The sequence below is a fragment of the Rhincodon typus genome, chromosome 26, assembly GCF_021869965.1.
Source record: "Rhincodon typus isolate 14 chromosome 26, sRhiTyp1.1, whole genome shotgun sequence".
NCBI classification, from domain to species: Eukaryota; Metazoa; Chordata; class Chondrichthyes; order Orectolobiformes; family Rhincodontidae; genus Rhincodon; species Rhincodon typus.
The window spans coordinates 24805445-24824026 of NC_063357.1; the positions used below are offsets into that span (position 1 = coordinate 24805445).

Here is an 18582-nt window from a genome sequence, read left to right on the forward strand (position 1 = left end):
GAGGCTGAATAGGCTGGGGCTATTTTCCCTGGAGCACGGAGATTGTGGGGTGAACTTCCAGATGTTTATAAAATCATGAGGGGCATGGATAGGGTAAATACCCAAGGTCTTTTCCCTGGGGTGGAGGCATCTAAAACTAGAGAGATAGGTTTAAAATGAGGGAGGAAAGATTTTAAAAGGGACCTAAAGGGGAATCTTCTTCATGCAGAGGGTGAAATGAGCTGCCAGAGGAAGTGGTGGAGGCTGGTACAATTACAACATCTAAAAGGTATCTGGACGGGTATGTGAATAGAAAGGGTTTAGAGAGATATGGCCCAAATGCTGGCAAATGGGACTAGATTTATTTAGGATATCTGGTCGGCATGGACGTGTTCGACTGAGAGTCTGTTTCCGTGCAGTACATCTCTATGACTCAACAACTCTTATAAATATAAAGATACCTTATTAATTTTTAAGTATTTTGTGAAGTTATAGGGAAAACAATTGAACCCTGGTTAGGCAAGTTACCATCATAGGGATGTAAAAATTCGATCATGTACAAAAAGAACATTCAGTTCAAACTCTATGTGCCTCAATTTGGCTGAACTTGCAGTTGTTATCGTTTATTTTCTTCAATATTATTTTACTTTCTTGGCATGTGTTGATAGCCTGGAATGTCAGCAATGTCAGCGTAGAAATAGTTTGTGCTACAATCAAACTCCTCTTTCTGCCAGTTATTTGTATTAGCCAAATTAAAAATCAACCCATTTTTCAATCTTCTCTAGTGCCCAGGGTTGTTGTTGGTCTGGTGAGGTTCTGGTGAGGTTCTAACTAGTGCTCTGTGGATATCCTTTCATTGTACACAAGCGTTGCTAATACTTGGACTAGTTGTTCATATGAATGATTTCAAAATTTACTGAAAATGGATTTTGTTGCAAATGTATTGACTGATTATGTATCAGTTATTTCCAGGCTAATGGACTTCAAGGTCAAGATTATGTGAATTGTAGGCAGTAGTGAATAAAATTTAGAACTCTACCTCTAGCACAGTCATGTTAATGATTCTGTGATACCAATACTGTTCATTATTATGTATTTTTATACATGTTTGACTATTTTGGTAACGCTAACATTTATTTTAATTGATAATTAAATTTTCTAATGCTATAAATAATGAGGTGCCCAATGATTTGACTCTGAAGAAGTGAAATGTAAATAAGAATACAATTTGTACAATTGCCTGTTCCGTTTTTAGTTACAACTAATTGAGTCCCAAATTCTTCTTCTGAAATCCTTTTATTATTTGTTTTCAAGTACTTAACTAACTCCCCCTAACAGTTGCAAACAATTATTCTTGCAAAGTCAGCAACTGACTTTCTTGAATGAATAAGTACTAAGTACCCAAAACTGCTCTCCAGTGACTTAATTACTGTCTTGAAGGCCAGTCACTATTGTTTTCTGGGGAATTCTGGAGCCAGTTTATAATCTATACGTAGCATTGAGATAAATGACCAAGGAACCTGCTTTTTTTTTCCTTTATTAATTCATATGATGAGGGCATTGCTGGCTGGGCAGCATTTATTGTCCATCCCTAATTGCCCAGAGGGCAGTTAAGATTCAACCACATTGCTGTAATCACATGTAGGCTAGACCATAAGGATGTCAGTTTCTTTCCCTCAATGGCGTTAGTGAACCAGATGGGTTTTTCCCAATAATCAACAATGGATTCACAGTCATCATTAGACTGTTAATTCCAGACAATTATTGAATCCAAATTTCATCATCTGCTGTGGCGGGATCTGAACCCGGGTCCCCAGAATGTTATCTTCATCTCTGGATTAACAGTTTGGCAATAATACCACTAGGCCATCACCTCCTCAATGGGATGTTGGGGCAATAAATGTTAATCCAGATCCCATGCTTTTCATCAAATCGTTATGGGATCTTTGAATTTCCAGATGGCCTTTAGTTTAACATCTTGTCAAAGGACAACATCCCTGCCTATGTGTGAGCCCCTTTGTGCTGAAGTGTCAACTTAGGCTAGGTGATTCCATCTTGGAGTCGGATTTGAATCGGTAACTTCCCCGTGTAGAGATGATAGATGCTATTTCTGAGCAATACTAACGTTAACCATTGTTACACTTTGTGCATGGCTAACCGATTTGTCACATCCTTTTAGGACCCATCACCTGGAAGAATGAGTATCCAACGTGTGGCCAGAATAATCAGTCTCCCATCAACATCTTAACCAAGAAAGCTAAACTTGATAGAAGCTTGGCTCCCATTATCTTTAAGGGTTATGATCATGTTGGTACAGAACCTACTTGGCAGATCTCAAACAATGGTCACACAGGTAAGTTCTGCACATTCATTCCAACAGAGTGGAGGATGAGGTAGTGTAGCAAGGAGTAATCATGAATGAGGATGACTTTTTTAAAGATAAATGGCGGTTAACTAATTTGTTCTTTGAACTAATGAAAATGGGGATGAGGGTAGTGTGATTGATGTTATGTATCAGGACTTTCAAAAGATGTTTGATCAATACTAAAAGAGCAAAAATGAAGTTTGTGTGATGAAAGTTAAAGTATGGATATGAAATAGGTGAAGGGACAGAAACTGTTCTTTATCAGACTGGAGAGAAATGTACAGTGGTATTCCCACAGATTGTTATTCTGAAAGTTTGCGTGTCCTCAGTTCACCATGATGTTAGATCTATCTGGTAGATTTTCTACCAACATCGTCTATGGAAAAGATCTACAGGGCCTGCTTGGTTGAGTCTGGTAGAGGATAAACCGTTGGTGGTCTAAAAAGAAGAAACTCTTGTTTTAAACAGAATGTCATTTACTGCATGACAACAACTAGCTCCAAATTACTCTAGTGTGATAGACATAGACTCAGTGACAATGAGGGAGATCTTGATATTAGGTCTTACTCATTTGAGATCCAAAACTGTTCCTCTGCCCAAGATTGTGATATCACCATATTGGGTGGTGCGTAATGCACTTCTCAATACTAACCATTTCAGACCCCTATTCCCCTGTATAACAAACATGAAACACAGAAATGCAACAAACACTAGATGAGGGTAGCAACAGGCTTTAAGAGGACATTAGATGAAATTTTTCACTTCCCTGCTGATGGTTTTGAGGGTGGGAGTGAAATCCATTGGCTTTCTGTACTGATAAAGCAGCAGAGTGGCACAAATTGGATAGTATTTAAATAGCTGGTACACAAACAATGGGCCAAATGGCCTCCTTTTGTAGTATAACATTGTATGATTCAATTATTCTTTCATTCTTTTTCCATCTGATCTACTCATTCGTTGACACCACTGTTGTTGATTCAATGGAACGAAGTTTCAGGGCACACTAAAAGAATATAAGCAACAAGCAGAGAATTAGGCTGGATTTCCCTTTGAAGTTGCTTTGCTCTTCAATAAGATTATTGACTTACTACTTCAAGCCCAGCTTTCCCAGCCAATCCTATATTCTTTTATTTCCACCAAATCCAAAGATTTCTTGCACTCAGCTGTGAATATCCTGGCACTCAGCCCTCCCAGAGAGAATTCCAAAGATTTGCCAACTTTCTGAGTGAAAATCTTTCTCATCTTAAACAACTGATGTCTTCTTTTGGGACAGGGTTCCTGAATTCTAGGCTGTCTGCCAAGGAAATACCCCCTTACTTTCATGGATTATCAAAGCCTATCAGACTCATATGTTTCAATCAAATCTCCTCTTACTTATCTAAATTCCAGAGAATGTTGGCTCATTCTGTTCAATCTCTTTTACAAAATATTAAAATAAGTTACATCAGAGATCAGCGTCTCAATCAAACTATTATTAAGAAGAACAAGGTCACAAGCAAGTGGTAGCTGTGGAGCAGCTGACCTTCATACCATCTGTAGGGTAAAGCTATGATTACTGGTGATCAGTACATTCAATAAGTGTGAGGAATTGTAAAAGTAAAGAAAAATGTTTTAATCCCTCGGCCTTAATGTTGAAATGTGACGAGTGTTTTGAAGCTGGTGAGGAAAGCTGTACGTGTGCACATGCTGTTGTCCATGTCCTCATTGAGTAAGATTAGGGTTAGCTTCAGGAACTACTGTAAGACCAACTCTCACGTGTATCAGTTGTGAAATACAGTATTCTTTAGAGCTGATGGACCAGAAATTTGCTTTACCTTGTTTTAATCTGAAAGATGAACAGATTTCATTTTCTAAACAAGTAGAATAGTAGAGGTAGATGTTACAAAGCCTTGTGTTCCCATTGGAACCTTGCATACAGCCTAGTGAGATTGCAAACTCATGGGCTGCTTGCAAGCCCTTGCCAGAGGTGTGATCTTGCAGTATTTCCATTTACACCCTCATCAGAACAAACTAAGATTGAAAAGCTTGGCAAGTCCATTTCTTGGCTTGTTAACATTGGCGTGAAGGCTTTTCTTTACATAGCCTGCTCTGTGTTGTACGCTTTGTATCACACAATAGATTTGATTCCACAAAAAAACTCTCCCATCAAATCCAATCATCTTAAGCTTCTATTCCCTTCTCCCTCACATGTTTATCTAGTTTCTCCTCAAATGTATCTATTATTCAACTTAGCTACTCAATGTAGTGGTAACTCCTACATTCTTACTGGAGCCAGGGTATCATAACTTTAAAGACCTTATATTAAGTCAGTCCCTTGGCCTTGTCTTTCCTAGTAAAAAGAGTCGAGTTTGTTCAGTCTTTCTTGATAGATATAACCTCTCAGTTCTCAGTAGCACCCCTGGGTTTTTTTTTGCATCTTCTTCAATCTCACTACATCCTTTCATATAATAGTGAACCTGGACTACAAGCAGAATATCAGGCTTGGTTTTTCTGTATAAGGTTAACATATTTTATTTGCTTTTCAATTACAAATGAACCACAAGTTCATTGATTTTTAAAACAAAACAGCAGTTCAGGTATGTTACAACACATGTCTAGGGTAGGTGGACTTGAAGCCTGACCTTTTGACCCAGAGGTAGGAACACTACCACTGCATCACGAGATCTCAAGTTATTTGATTGCTTTACTAAATGGCTTTATCAACCTGCATTGCAACTTTAATTGTTTTATATATTTGTACCCAAGAACCCTTTATTCCTACCCTATTTTAGGCAATTCCAAAAAGGTTTTGTTCCAAAATGTATTGATGATATATATGCACATGCAGAATTGGCTTTCCCTGAAGTTTCCAAGGTTAATCCTTCAGATAACGCTACAGCAAGCCAAAACAACATCCACTGGAACATAAAAATAAATCATGTGCCTTTTTTCATTTTCTTCTTTTTTTTGGATTGTTGGCAATAAAAATATTAGAAATTAGAATGAAGCCCTTTGGATGTGGCAGTTAGAAATGGGAGGCAATGTCCAACCAAAGTTGACAATCAATCATGACAGGAAACTTGGAAATGTCATACATTTTGACAAAAGTTGGGGTTTAGTTGCCAATTATAATATAGTTTTGGTTGATTTTTCCATTAATTTTTCTGTTGTTGTTTCTTACGTATAGTTACTGTGAAAATAAACGGACACATTGCCATCGAAGGTGGAAACCTTCCAAATACATACAAGGCAGTACAGTTCCATTATCATTGGGGAACAGTATCTAATCCTGGGTCAGAACATAAAATAGATGGGGAACAGTATCCCATGGAGGTAAGATATGTAAACCTTCAGTAAAATTGAATATCCAGTAAATAAAAACAGATTATAATCCAGGTTAGAGCCGCAATGTAGCTTTTTTAATTTCAAAATTAATTGATCTCTATTGCTTTCTTTTTCCATTCCTTGCTTTGGTAATGATGTTTAATGTAAATTGTTTTACCACTGGTGGAATGGAAAAAAATCTGATTCTCAAGATTGAGAAACTCATTTCTGATTTTTCCCTTGAAGATTTTAGAGCTGAGTTCTGAATCTCACTAATGAGAAGTGATTTCCTTATTTCCATGTATTTATGTCTCATTAATAGCTAATATAGAGTTCAGAAAAGATTTACCAAGATGTTGCTGGGAATGGAGAACCTGTGTTATGGGGACAGGCTGGACAGGCTGGGACAATTTTCACTGTAGTATCGGAGTTTGAGGGGTGGCCTTATAGAGGTTTACAAAATCATGAGGGGCATAGATAAGGTGAATGGCAAGTGTCGTTTCCCTAAGGTCTTTCAAGACTAAGGGCCATATTTTTAAGGTGAAAGGAGAAAGATTTTTAAAAAGACATAATGGACAACATTTTTACAGAGTGTTTTGTGTGTGGAATGAACCTCTTGAGGAAGTGGTGGATGTGGGTACAGTTACAATGTTTAAAAGACATTTAGATAAGTACATGAATGAGAAATGTTTGAAGGAATATGGGCCAAGCACAGGCAGGTGGAGGTAATTTAGTTTGAAAATATGGTTGGACCTAAGTATCTGTTTCCATGCTGTATGACTCTATGACCCTGATCTCTATGAATCTCTCCTCCTTTCTAAGTAGCTCACCATCCCCCCAAGAAGCAAGATGGTCCCAGTTCCCAACATGAAATTTGAGCAGTTACTTGGCAGCACAGCTTGCTGCTTGCTCCTTCAGGCCTTCATTGTTAAAGTCTGTTTCATCAATGTGTGATTGGCCGGCACATTGCTCAGCGGTTAGCACTACTGCCTCACAGCACCAAGCTCCTGGGTTTGATTCCAGCCTTGGGTGACTGTCTGTGTGGAGTCTGCGCGTTCTCCCAAGGACTTCCTCTGGGGGTCAACGGGAGAGTTCAGCCGTTGACCAGTGCAAACATTTAAGCACATTTTTCATAATAGTTAAAAGTTATTCTGGTCAAAAAGATGGACTCAGTGAGAAAGATGAACCCCCTGTGGTTAACAATAGTGGTCAAGGAGAGGATCCAATCAGAAAATAAGGCATATGAAGTGGTAAAATTTAGTGGTAGGTCAGACAATTGAGAATTATTTTAGAAACCAAGCGTGGATCACTAAAAATCTAATTAAAAAGGGAGAAAATTGATTATGAAAGTAAATTATCAAGAAATCTAAAAGCAAACAGCAACAGCTTCTACAGGTACTTAAAATGAAAGGGAGTAGCTAAAGTGAGTGTAAGACTCTTAGAAGATGCATCTGGGGAATTGATAATGAGGAACAGGGAAATTTTAATTTAATCTGATATTCTACACTAGTCTTCACAGTGGAGCAACAACATTTCTCAGATATCAGAGAAGATGCTAATGGGAGGAAAGGTCTTGCAACTGTGTCAATCACAAGGGACAAATTATTTGACAAACTGATGGGACTGAAGGCAAACAAGTTACCAGGACCTGATGGCCTGCATCTAAGGATTTTAAAGGACATGGCTGCAGAAAATGGAGGCATTGGTTAAAATATTCAAGAAGTTACTGGATTTTTGGAGGAATCCAGTGGAATGGAAAACTGCCAATATGAAGGAACCTGCTCAAGAAGGAAAAGAGACAGAAAACAGGAAATAATAGGCCAATTAACCAAAGATCTATCATTGAGAAAATGCTAGAGTGTATTCTTAAGGAAAAAAATAGCAGGACAATAGCAGGATATCTGTCCCTCTATGTAACATGTCCTGGCAGTGGCATTACAATGATTGTAATGATAGTTAGCATAATCAAACAAAGTAAAAGTGAAATAATTTTTGACAAATTTGGGAATGTAACAAGTTTTGTTGATAAAGGAAACCAGTAGATGCAATGTATTTAGATCTAGAAGGCATTCAATAAGGTTTCACATAAACGGTTACAGTACAAAATAGAAACTCACAGTATTGGAGGTAATGTATTAGCATGAATTGAGAATTGGTTAACACAAAAGACAAGAAAGTTGACATTACTGGGTCTTTTCTAGATTGGAAAGACATAACTAGCAGATTACCACAAGGATCAGTCTTGCGAACTCAATTATTCTAATGACTCAGTGGAAGGGGCAGAATATATTGTTTCAAATTTACAGATGATACAAAATAGGTAGGAGAGCATGTTGTGATGAAGACACAAGAAATCTGCGGGGGGATTTAGGTAGGCTGAGTGAGCAAAAGCTTGGCAGAAAGACTTTAATGTAGGAAAGTGTGAGGATATGCACTTTGGTAGTAAGAATCAAAAAGCAGACTATTGTTTTAAATGGAGAGAGATTCCAACCAATTGCAGTGCAGAGGGATTTGAATGTTCTTGCACATGAAGCATAAAGTTAGCATTCAGGTGTAGCAAGTAATTAAGAAGAAAAATGGAATTTTGGCCGTTATTGCTAGTGGATTAGAGGTAAAAATAGAAGTATAGTCACTGCTTTACAGAATGTTGTTGAGACCAACCAGGAGTACTGTATACTGTTTTAGTCCTCATATTTAAGAAAGGATATATTGATATTGGAGGCAGGTCAAAAGAGATTCACCAGGCTGATTCGTGGGATGAGGGTGTTGGCTTATCCAGAATGTCTAAATAAATAAGGGAATCTTGAGCTAGGGGACATAGTTATTGAATAAATGGATACTTTATTTTGAAACTGAGATGCAAAGGAAATATCAACCCCAAAGAATTTTGGAAGCTAGATCACTGAAAGTATTTAAAGAGGAGGTAAATAAATTTTTGAAATATTGAGGAGTTCGGGGCTGTGTGGATCTGGCACAAAAGTGGATTTGAGACCTGTGGCAGTGAAGTCATGATCTTGCGAATGGCACAGCAGGCTTAAGAGACTGACTGGCTAACTCCTACCTCTGTTTCTTATGTTCTTATGTTGCTGTTCCTGCACTGTAGTGATACTGACCCCCTGATCCAGACTGCTGTCAGTTGATGTTCTTGACTTATTGTGTCGGGATCCCCCTAACTAAGATTGTTTCCCTTAGACTTTGCTTGAAGCACACGCGGTGTGTTTGCCACCTATGCAGCTGGAACATGCAGTAGGTGTGAGATTGACAGTGCATAGTGCTGTACAACAATATAACCATCACCATAACAAGTTGCCTGGCTCTGTGACTGTGCTAAAGGCAAGGCAAGACACAAGTAGTGTGTTAAGCTCTGGCTGAGATGGCAAAGTGCCATAAGGCAAGGTATATAGAGATGCTATGAGCATCTAAGTAGGTGCAAAGTGATTGAGCACTTAGAGAGCAAGTGTGGAAAATCGTACCCCAGTCCAATCCATGAGTTGGATATCTGTTCCTCTGTCCAACATGTCCTGGCAGGAGCATTACAATGATAGTTGTTGATGCACTGCAAAGTGCCAGTGGTATGGAGATGAGGGTGCGTGAGGCTGATACATCCCTAATGCCAGCCTCTGTGGACGGAGGGTGCAGGCAGTGAACTGCCCATTGTGTGTGCCTTGAGATGTTGGGGGAGGGGCAAACAGTGAGCTGGAATCGCCTGGTACTCACACTGACTTTCATTCTGGGAACTGTTTGTATCCAGTCCATAGGAGAATTAGAAACTAGATTAATGGGGTGAGGTTTGATATTAAAAGAGTGAAAATAGATACAGATAGGCTTCTCACCACTCGCTAGTGAGATTCCCATACGCTGTTCAAAACGTGGTTGCAGAATTGGAGTTCTTATTTCTTGAAATTGAGAATCTTATTTTTCCGATCTCATCATAGTTTCCCAGCTGATTCACCAATGCAAATGTTGTTCAGGGGCTGGGTAGATTCTGCCCTCTGACTTTGGTGCAATCTTGCTGTGAACAATTTTAACACTATGCAACATTCTACATGATTTACTTGTAAACATCCTGAATCTGTCCTGTGTAGATGCATATTGTCCACCATAATGAAAAATACGGTTCTTTCGAAGATGCTGTTAAAAATCCTGATGGTGTGGCTGTGCTGGGATTTTTATTTGAGGTGAGTATTGTTTCTCAGTAGTTACACTGCCACTGGTGGGGCTTTGTTCTGTAAGTTCTGACAAAGTATCACAGCTGAAACATTTTCACTGAAGCAGTACTGTGGAACAACATGTAATGTTTGGTAATAAATTCAAAGAAAACAGAATATAAGGTGCGTTACTGATAATGCATCTATTATGTATTAAATATAATACTTTTACAAAAGCCTAGCCAATGATTCAATTGATAATGGAGATGTTGGTACGCATATGTTCCTGAAACCATTGGGACATAATGGGGGGTGTTTGAAAGGGCACTAGCCTCTTATTGCTATTTTCTCAAGTGGTCATTCTTCATGTTTGTGCCTAGCCATAATTTTCTACTCATTTTGCAAGAAATATTAATATTGGTGATTGGCTAAATCAGTTCAAATTCTGCATGCCTTAGGAACCAATTTGCTACTCATCCACCTTTAGATTTAATAAGGGAGGGTAACCAACCTGATCTCTGAGCTGGATTAGTGATATAAGTATTTAATGAGGCTGGCAGCATCTGCTTTATCAGTGAGTGGGTGGATATTTCAGGTGTCAGGCTGATGTGAAGTTACATGGGGTGAAAGCATATATCAAGAGTCTTACTTGTAGACCAGCAGTAGCAGGAATGCTTCCCCTGTACATCCCACACCAATTTTCCCTTTCAATAGTATGCTTTAGAATTTTTTTTCCTTGTTGTAATGGCTTTGATTTATTTCTCTGTCTCTCTATAGGAATCAACTAAAAATAATGAAGAAATGAATGTCCTCATCAATGCTCTGCAGTTAGTTTCAAAAACTGGTAAGTACTAAAATCAGCATAAAAATTTCAGCTATTTCTGTCTCTGATTCTATCTTCTAATCCCTCCAATTACCACTTGTTTTGTCCTTTTGATTTTAGCAACCCCAAGTTATTCTGGCTCGTGATTTTTCATTCACTTGTTGATTCTCATTCTCAATATTTTCCTCTCTGATCTGTCCTGCTGCATCTGGCTGGAATTCTGTGAAAGTGGCACCAATTTTGCTGCTGTGCCAAAGGTGGGGGCTATCCATCCTCACTGGTGGTTAGATCCAGGGCTGCATTTTGCAGACAGCAGCCATTTAAGTCACTGCTAACTGGACTGCTATCCTGTTGAGGGTTGGTACTTGTTTCCAAATAACACTGTCTTGGAGTTTCCAGTACAGCTTTGATCATTTATTGGATGAGCCTATCAAAGGAAAGCCTCTTTGGTCTGTTGAGAGGGAACTCCACCTGTCCTTTTGCTTCTTCCAGTTAAGATACTATCCTGTGTGCATAGGCTCAAAAATGCAACAAAGGCTTGATGAACTGCTTCTGTTGATGAATAACTGATTGCACTTAATAAAGAACAGACTGCCTATGCCATAGGCACACAGCACTGCACAAGCAGTTAATTTGTTGTCTCTTATGTTGTTGGTAAGCAATCACTGCATTAGCTTAACCTTATTTTATAATCCTTTACCCAAGATGTATCTGGTAACTGGACACTTGACGCACTAAGCTCACCAATTTCTATATTAACCATTTGACTATGAGCTTGCTTGCCAATAAATTTCCCTTAACAGTCCGAACATTCAGTGCCCACCTACTTCAGCTTTAATTAGATGCTTTTTTTCCTCATCTTCATATTTTTCTATGACTCTGTCTCACAGATATTCTACAAAGAGAAGCTTTTCTCAAGTTTTAGCAGCTATTATTGTAAACCAAGTATCCCTCAATTCCCATGTCTCAGGATTTCATTTAATTCCAGCTTAACATTCACGGATTCCTTGCATAATCATTCTGTCTTTTATCTTTTTCTTAGTTATTTGGATCTAAGCTGGTTTCAAACAGAAGCCTGATTTTCCTCATTACCCGACTAACTCTTAACCCACTTTTACACATTGATACCAGAAAGAAACTCCTTCATTACCTCATCATTTTTGTTGACCCCTCTCATTTTTCTCTAATTCATGAGCTCCCAAATTGTTAAATTACCAAGAGTTGTGATCTACACAAATTTTTCTTTTGAAAGAAGGACTCTGTCTCCATTCCATAATACCGGATAAACATTGATGATAAAATCCAATATGATTCATTACAATGTCACTGCATATCACCTCATTCAACCATATCCCTCATTACTTCTGTGGAGGTTTAACCTGAGGGCTACCACACCTCAGGCAAGGGGAAAGGTTGAGAAGGAATGTCCTTCATGGTCCTCCTTAGCTAGTGCAGGAATTGAACCCATGCTGTTAGCATCACTCACTGACAGTCCAGCCAACTGAGTTAACCGAACCCTATAATTGAGTACATACAATTAAAACAACGTAACTATACATGTTTGTCTTGATCTTTGCCTTTTAACATTTGACAAGGTAATCCACTAACTTTATACTAGTATTCTTGCAACATGTTGATTCCAAAAATCTTGTCTCAAATTTAAACGACAATATTCTGACCTAACAATATGTTAATTTACCTCTTTTCACAGCATGAAAATTCTCTTGGAACCACTAGATTGTGTTTTTCATTAACTTTTCCTTTAAAATTAAAAATTCCACCTATAACCTTAAACTCAAATTCACTGTCCCTTTTAAGTGTGGGAATTTATGCCTGGAATAAAATTCCCACATGTTTGAGAAGGCAAGATCCATGCAAAATCTCATTACACACACATTTTCTCTTGGAATTTTCCAATTCCATCTCTGAACATTCATTTGATTCTAGTCTAATTAACAAAACATATGCTTTACAAAGAAACAAATAGAAGCAACTTATGGATTCTAAAGTCTTCTTTCTTAAAGGTATCTTTTGAAGTAATTTAAAGAAAAAATGAATAAAAACATGCAAACTTTAGACAAAAATTTAAATCTTAAAAGCAGTTGACAGCCATATAACTCTTAAAGAGACAGAATTCTACCACCTTGTCCTTCAGCCATAAGAACGAATGAATCAGGAGCAGGAATAGACCATTTAGCCCCTCAAATCTGCTCCACCATTCAATATGATCATGGCTGATCTCATCTCAGCTTCGACTCCACTTTCCTGCCTGTTCTTCGTAATCCTTTAATGTGTGATAAATTAAAATCTGTCTAGCGCCCCCTTAAATTTACTCCATGTCCTGGCATCCACCACATACTTGGGCAGTGAATTAAGAACATAATAACATAAGAACTAGGAGCAGGAGTAGGCCATCTGACCCCTCGAGCCTGCCCCGCCACTTAATAAGATCATGGCTGATCTTTTTGAGACTCAGCTCCACTTACCCGCCCACTCACCATAACCCTTAATTCCTTTACTGTTCAAAAATTTATCTAGCCTTACCTTAAAAACATTCAGCGAGGTAGCTTCAACCGCTTCACTGGGCAGGGAATTCCACAGATTCATAACTGCTTGGGTGAAGAAGTTCCTCCTGACCTCAGTCCTACATCTGCTTCCCTTTATTTTGAGGCGATGCTCTCTAGTCCTAGTCCTAGAATTCCACAGGGTCGCCACCCTTTGAGAGAAATGTTTCCTCCTCATCTCTGTTTTAACGCTTTATCCTAAAACTATGACCTCTCATTCCAGAATTGCCCTACATGGGGAAACATCCTTTCTAGATTTACTTTATCAATCCTCGTTAACATCTTACATACCTCAAATAATATTTATTCTCATTCTTCCAAACTCTGAAGAGTATATGCTAAACTGTTAATCTCTCTTGATTAGACACACCCCTCATCTTTGGAATCAATCGAGTGAATCTTTGAATTGCCGCCAATGAAATTGCATCTCTCCTTAAATAAGGGGAGCAAAATTGTACACAATACTCCAGGCATGGTCTCACTAAATGTCTTGTACAGTTGCAGATACACTTCACTACTCTTATACTCTATTCCTTCAGCAATAAATGCCAAAATTTTGTTTGCTTTCCTTATTACCTGCTGAACCTGCAAAATAGTTTTCTACAATTCATGCACAAGGACATCCAGATCTCTCTGCACTGAAGTACTCTCAACTTTTTCTACATTTAGATAGGTTCCTTTCTATTCTTCCAACCAAAAATTGATAACCTCACACTTATCCAAGTTAAACACCACCTGACAAATTTTGGCCCAAGCACCTAACCTATCCATATCCACTTGTTTTTATTCATTTCTTCATTGAACATACCTTCCCACTTATTTTAGTGTCCTCTGCAAATTAGGCTGGGGAACATCTACACCTACGTCCAGTTCATTAATAAAGATTGAAATAGTTGGAGCATGAGGACTGAATCCTGTGGCACCCCATTAGTTACATCTTGCCAAACCAGAAAAATACCTATTTTTCCTGACTCCACGCTTTCTGTTGGTTCACCAGTCCAAGCTAATATTTACTCCCGACCCCGTGTGATCTTACCTTCTGTATTACCTTACTTGTGGCACCTTATCAAATGCCTTCTGGTAGACCAGACATACCACATCTATAAAAGCCTCGTTTTTCAATTGGCTAGTTATATCTTTGATCTGAACAAAAAAAAGCTGAATTCTCCATTCTCCTTCAGGATATGTTCCAAATTTTTGAATTAATCACATTTGAATAGTGCCTATTTTAATTTGATGCAAAAGTTTCTGTGGTTAAAATTTGGATTTCTGTTTTTTTTATAGAATCCCCATAGTGTGGTAACAGGCCATTCGGCCCAACAAGTCCACACCAAACCTCCAAAGAGCATCCCACCCAGACCCATCCCTCTACCTTATCCCTGTAACCCTGCATTTCCCATGGCTAGTGCACCTGACCTACACATCCCTGAACACTATGGGTAATTTAGCATGGCCAATCCACCTAACTTGCACATCTTTGGACTTTGGAAGGAAACCAGAACTCCCAGTGGAAACCCATGCAGACACAAGGAGAATGTACAAACTGCACACAGTTGCCAAGGATGGAATTGAACCCAGGTCCCTTGCGCGGTGAAACAGCAGTGCTAACCACGAAGTCACCGTGCCATCCCAAATACATTTATCCTTCAAGGATTCAGACTTACCCTTTATATTTTAAAAAAAGCCTGGGGCTTTGTCCTCCATTGTGCTTTAGTTTTTAAAATCACCCTGAAAGTAACTCCAAACCAGTGTACGGTTGTTTGGTCAATATCACTTTGTTCAATTTCTCCTTTTTTGAGTTTAGATCACCCACAGCCTCAGACCAGAGAGTGCTGGAGAAACACGACAGATCTGGCAGCATCTGTAAAGAGAGCCCAGTGACTATTTGTCAGAATGCAGACCTATGTTTGTTTCCCGGTTCGAAACTTCAGTATTAAAAATAAATTTCTTTTGTCCTTTTGAGAATTGTGGCAGGAACCAGAATCCTTTGATCAGTAAACTTTGCCAAAGGTCTGAACCCAAATCAATAAATTCACAAATTCAAACACAGCAACATCAATTGTGCAAAAAAAAGGGTCCTTTCGTTAATTTTATACTAATAACCACTCAGCAACCTACAAACGCAGAGACTGCAAACAGGACTGTTCCATAGGATACACTAGTGGAGACTTACGAAGCATTTAAGCGTTTTTTTAAAAACTTCGCTGTCGTTTCCTACAACATTCTAGACTAGTACCGTGTTACTGGTGTCATCCCTACTAAACCTTCACTGATTTTGCTATTGCTTGGGCCATGTTTGTTGACTTGTCTTTTGTCTCCCTCAACTGCTTGGAAAGTTGCTGCTTGGATTTTAGTCCAATTCTTCTTTCTTCGGTACAATTGAGAAACTAGCTCTGTGGTGCCCCAAGGGAAACCCACAAGTTTAGACAAAATTTAGATAGGGAATCAAACTTGGGAACCTTTGGGTGGTCAGCGCTCACCTTATCAAAAGGACAATTGTGAACTTGCACTCACTTTTTTGAGGAAGTGTTCAAAATCCTAAATAAATCCTTCTCTTCAGCACACAAGTATTCCCAAGTAAAATGATTCAGGAAATCTGAAATAAAAATGCTGGAAAGCAGGATGAGAAATTGATAGTGTCATGGACAAAAAAGCAAAGCTGCTGCTGGATAGATTCATGCCTGACTGAAATGTAATATGTTGAGCCTTGCAGATGATACAAGATTCTGTCTGGCTGTGCATCTGGTGGATGAGATCTTTAGTGCCTGGATTAAATTCTGCCCAATGTTTCAATTTGATCAGTTAGTCATTGGTCTGAAACCGTTTCTCTACCCGCACACACTGTCTGACCTGCTGAGCATTTTAGCATTTCCTGCTTTTATTTCTAACATTCATCATTAAATTGGAAACTATTCTTTAAAAAAGTTCTCCATGCTGCTTATTTTCTTCCATTGCTCTTTTTCTTTGCCATGACTCTTTTATGCCCCCATTTTTCAAAATCTCAAAAATCTTTTATCCAAAAATAGTTGTCAACCATTCTAGGTGTGAACACCTTCGCCTTTGAGACAGTCTGGCTGTTGACTTTATAAAATACAGCAGTGAGCATTTTCAGGAGAGAAAGGGGAGAGCAATGCAGGGAAAATATTTCTTCCATTGAAGAGAACAAGAACTTCTTTCTTCTCCTTTCTGCTTATCAAAAAAAAGGTAATGAAAGAGAAAAATCCAAGTATTGAAATTTGCAGCAGTTTCTTACTACTGAACTCACTGGTATCATTTTGTCCTGAAATAGTTTTATTAGGAGAGCTGAATTGCTGAGAAGGCATCTTAGTTTCAAAGGCACATCCTGCCTGTCTTTATCTGAAATCCTAGAACCCTGCTAAAGTAACAGCACTGTACATACAGCAAATATGATGACTCCGTTTTTCTGTCACTTGCTGCAGACTTGGCAGGTCTTGTGAGCAGCTGGATTTTGGCTGGGAATCATTTGATGGAATTTTAATGGACAGTATGTGTCCTTTTTTTTAAGGCAAGTTTATTACCTGGGGGTCAGTCTGAGCCTTCACCTCCAGTCAGGTGAGGAACATTCAGGAGGGGAGGGATAGGGAGTGGTGATGGGTCTCTGGGATGGGTGTGGGAATCTGATGTTGGGAGTGTTTTATCTTTGATTCTAGTTGTAGTCTGATGGGTTTTAGCTCCTCAGAGGTTGTAGTGAAAACCAGCTGATGTTGGGTCTCTTCTGGCCATGCTGAGTGCTATTAAAAGTTTTTAGCTGTTTCATGAAGCAATTTCCACAACCTTTAGCCACCAGGATTCCGAGCATTCAGGAAACCCAGATTTCTTTTTAATGGGATGTGGACGTTGAGTCTAACATTTTTTACTTATCTTTAATTAGCTTTGAACCGAGTGAGCTAGGCCATTAAAGAGGGAACCACATTGCTGTGACTAGAATCACATGTATGCCAGTCATGGTAAGGATGTTGAATTTCCTTTCCAAAAAGGCATTACCGAACAGTTAAGTTTTTAAAATGATTGATCCATGGTTACTGTTAATAGGACTAGCTTTAAACTCCATATTTCACTGCATTTAAATCAGACAAGTTTCTATGATGTAATCTGAATCCTTGCCCTCTGTGCGTCAGACTGAGCATCTGGATTGCTAGCCCAATAACATTTAGCACTATGCCACTAACTCAGTTATGTGGACAGCTAATTTGTGATGCAGAGTGACACCAACAGCATGAGTTCAATTCTTGCTCCAGCTGAGGTTACCATGAAGGACTCCCTCTCTCTCTTAACCCCTTACCTGAGATGTGGTGACCCTCAGGTTAAACCACCACCAGTTGTCCCTCTAAAATGAGAAAGCAGCCCATTGTTCTTATGGGACTTTAGCAACTTTACAACTGCAGCAAGATCACTCCAGTGATTCTGGTCTGTAATCAGATAATAGGTGGAGTGAGAGAGGGGCTTTGGCCTATGATTTTACAGCAATTCTTGGAATCTGACCCCAAAGTTGTAGCAAAGCTCCAGGCACACCAGCTCTGTCAAGTTGGTTTTTGTTTGCAACTCTTAATCATTGGTTCAACCTCCTCAGATCTGTTAGCTGTTTTCACAGTTTGTTCTTTCTGAATGTCTTGTTTTGCGAACATTCACATATGCTGACCTCCACATATGCAAACACACTGGCACTTCAATTCAGCTCGATCAGAGTGCATGATAGAAGTATTGGGCAGGTGTCTTGTACAGTAGCAGCTAAGTCTCTTGGTCGCACAAAACCTACGCACTTTTGAGGTGAAAATGATTCTCCCAGTTTACGTTATACAGCAACTTAAAATCACAGTGTTGAAATTATGTTTTATGGAAATGACTCTCTGCATGTTCATAGCAAATTTCTTTTTCCCTCCTATTGGTGAAATTATTAACCCATTAAAGCAGTTAGCTAAACAGTTTTGTTAAAATAGTGATCAAAAGAATTTTAACATAAACCACTTTGTATTCAAGCTCTAATTTTTGAACATTGTCAAGGCTGTAATCTACAGAATGTATTTGAATATCAATTCTCTTTAGGTAATGCTGAAGCTGTTTATTCTTTCCTCACCTTTTTAGGTAACTCAAGTCTGTTAAAACCATTTGCACTGAATAGAATTATTCCAGACCATGAGAAGCTTAAGAAATACTACCGCTACCGTGGCTCATTGACTACACCTGCATGTCAGGAGTCAGTAATCTGGACAGTATTTCCAGAGCCCATTCCTATCAACAAGGCCCAGGTAAAGATTATGTGTGAAAGAAGTTGATATAGTACACTAGAGACTAAGCTATTGCTAGGACTTATTTTAGAAAAACACCTGCTTTCTTTTCCTGCACTTTCTACTTGCATAAGGGAATACATAAGGGAGCAGG

At 38.8% G+C, this 18582-nt stretch overlaps 1 protein-coding gene across 1 annotated transcript in view; it reads left to right on the plus strand.

The window, feature by feature from the left end:
• Positions 1-18582, plus strand: part of LOC109914651 (carbonic anhydrase 4-like) — a 37244-nt gene that overhangs the window by 12370 nt on the left and 6292 nt on the right. The window contains exons 3-7 of the mRNA XM_020514262.2: positions 2159-2332; positions 5511-5656; positions 9733-9825; positions 10573-10639; positions 18286-18449. Coding sequence (XP_020369851.1) covers positions 2159-2332; positions 5511-5656; positions 9733-9825; positions 10573-10639; positions 18286-18449 — 644 coding nt within the window. The remainder of the gene's footprint in view (positions 1-2158; positions 2333-5510; positions 5657-9732; positions 9826-10572; positions 10640-18285; positions 18450-18582) is intronic.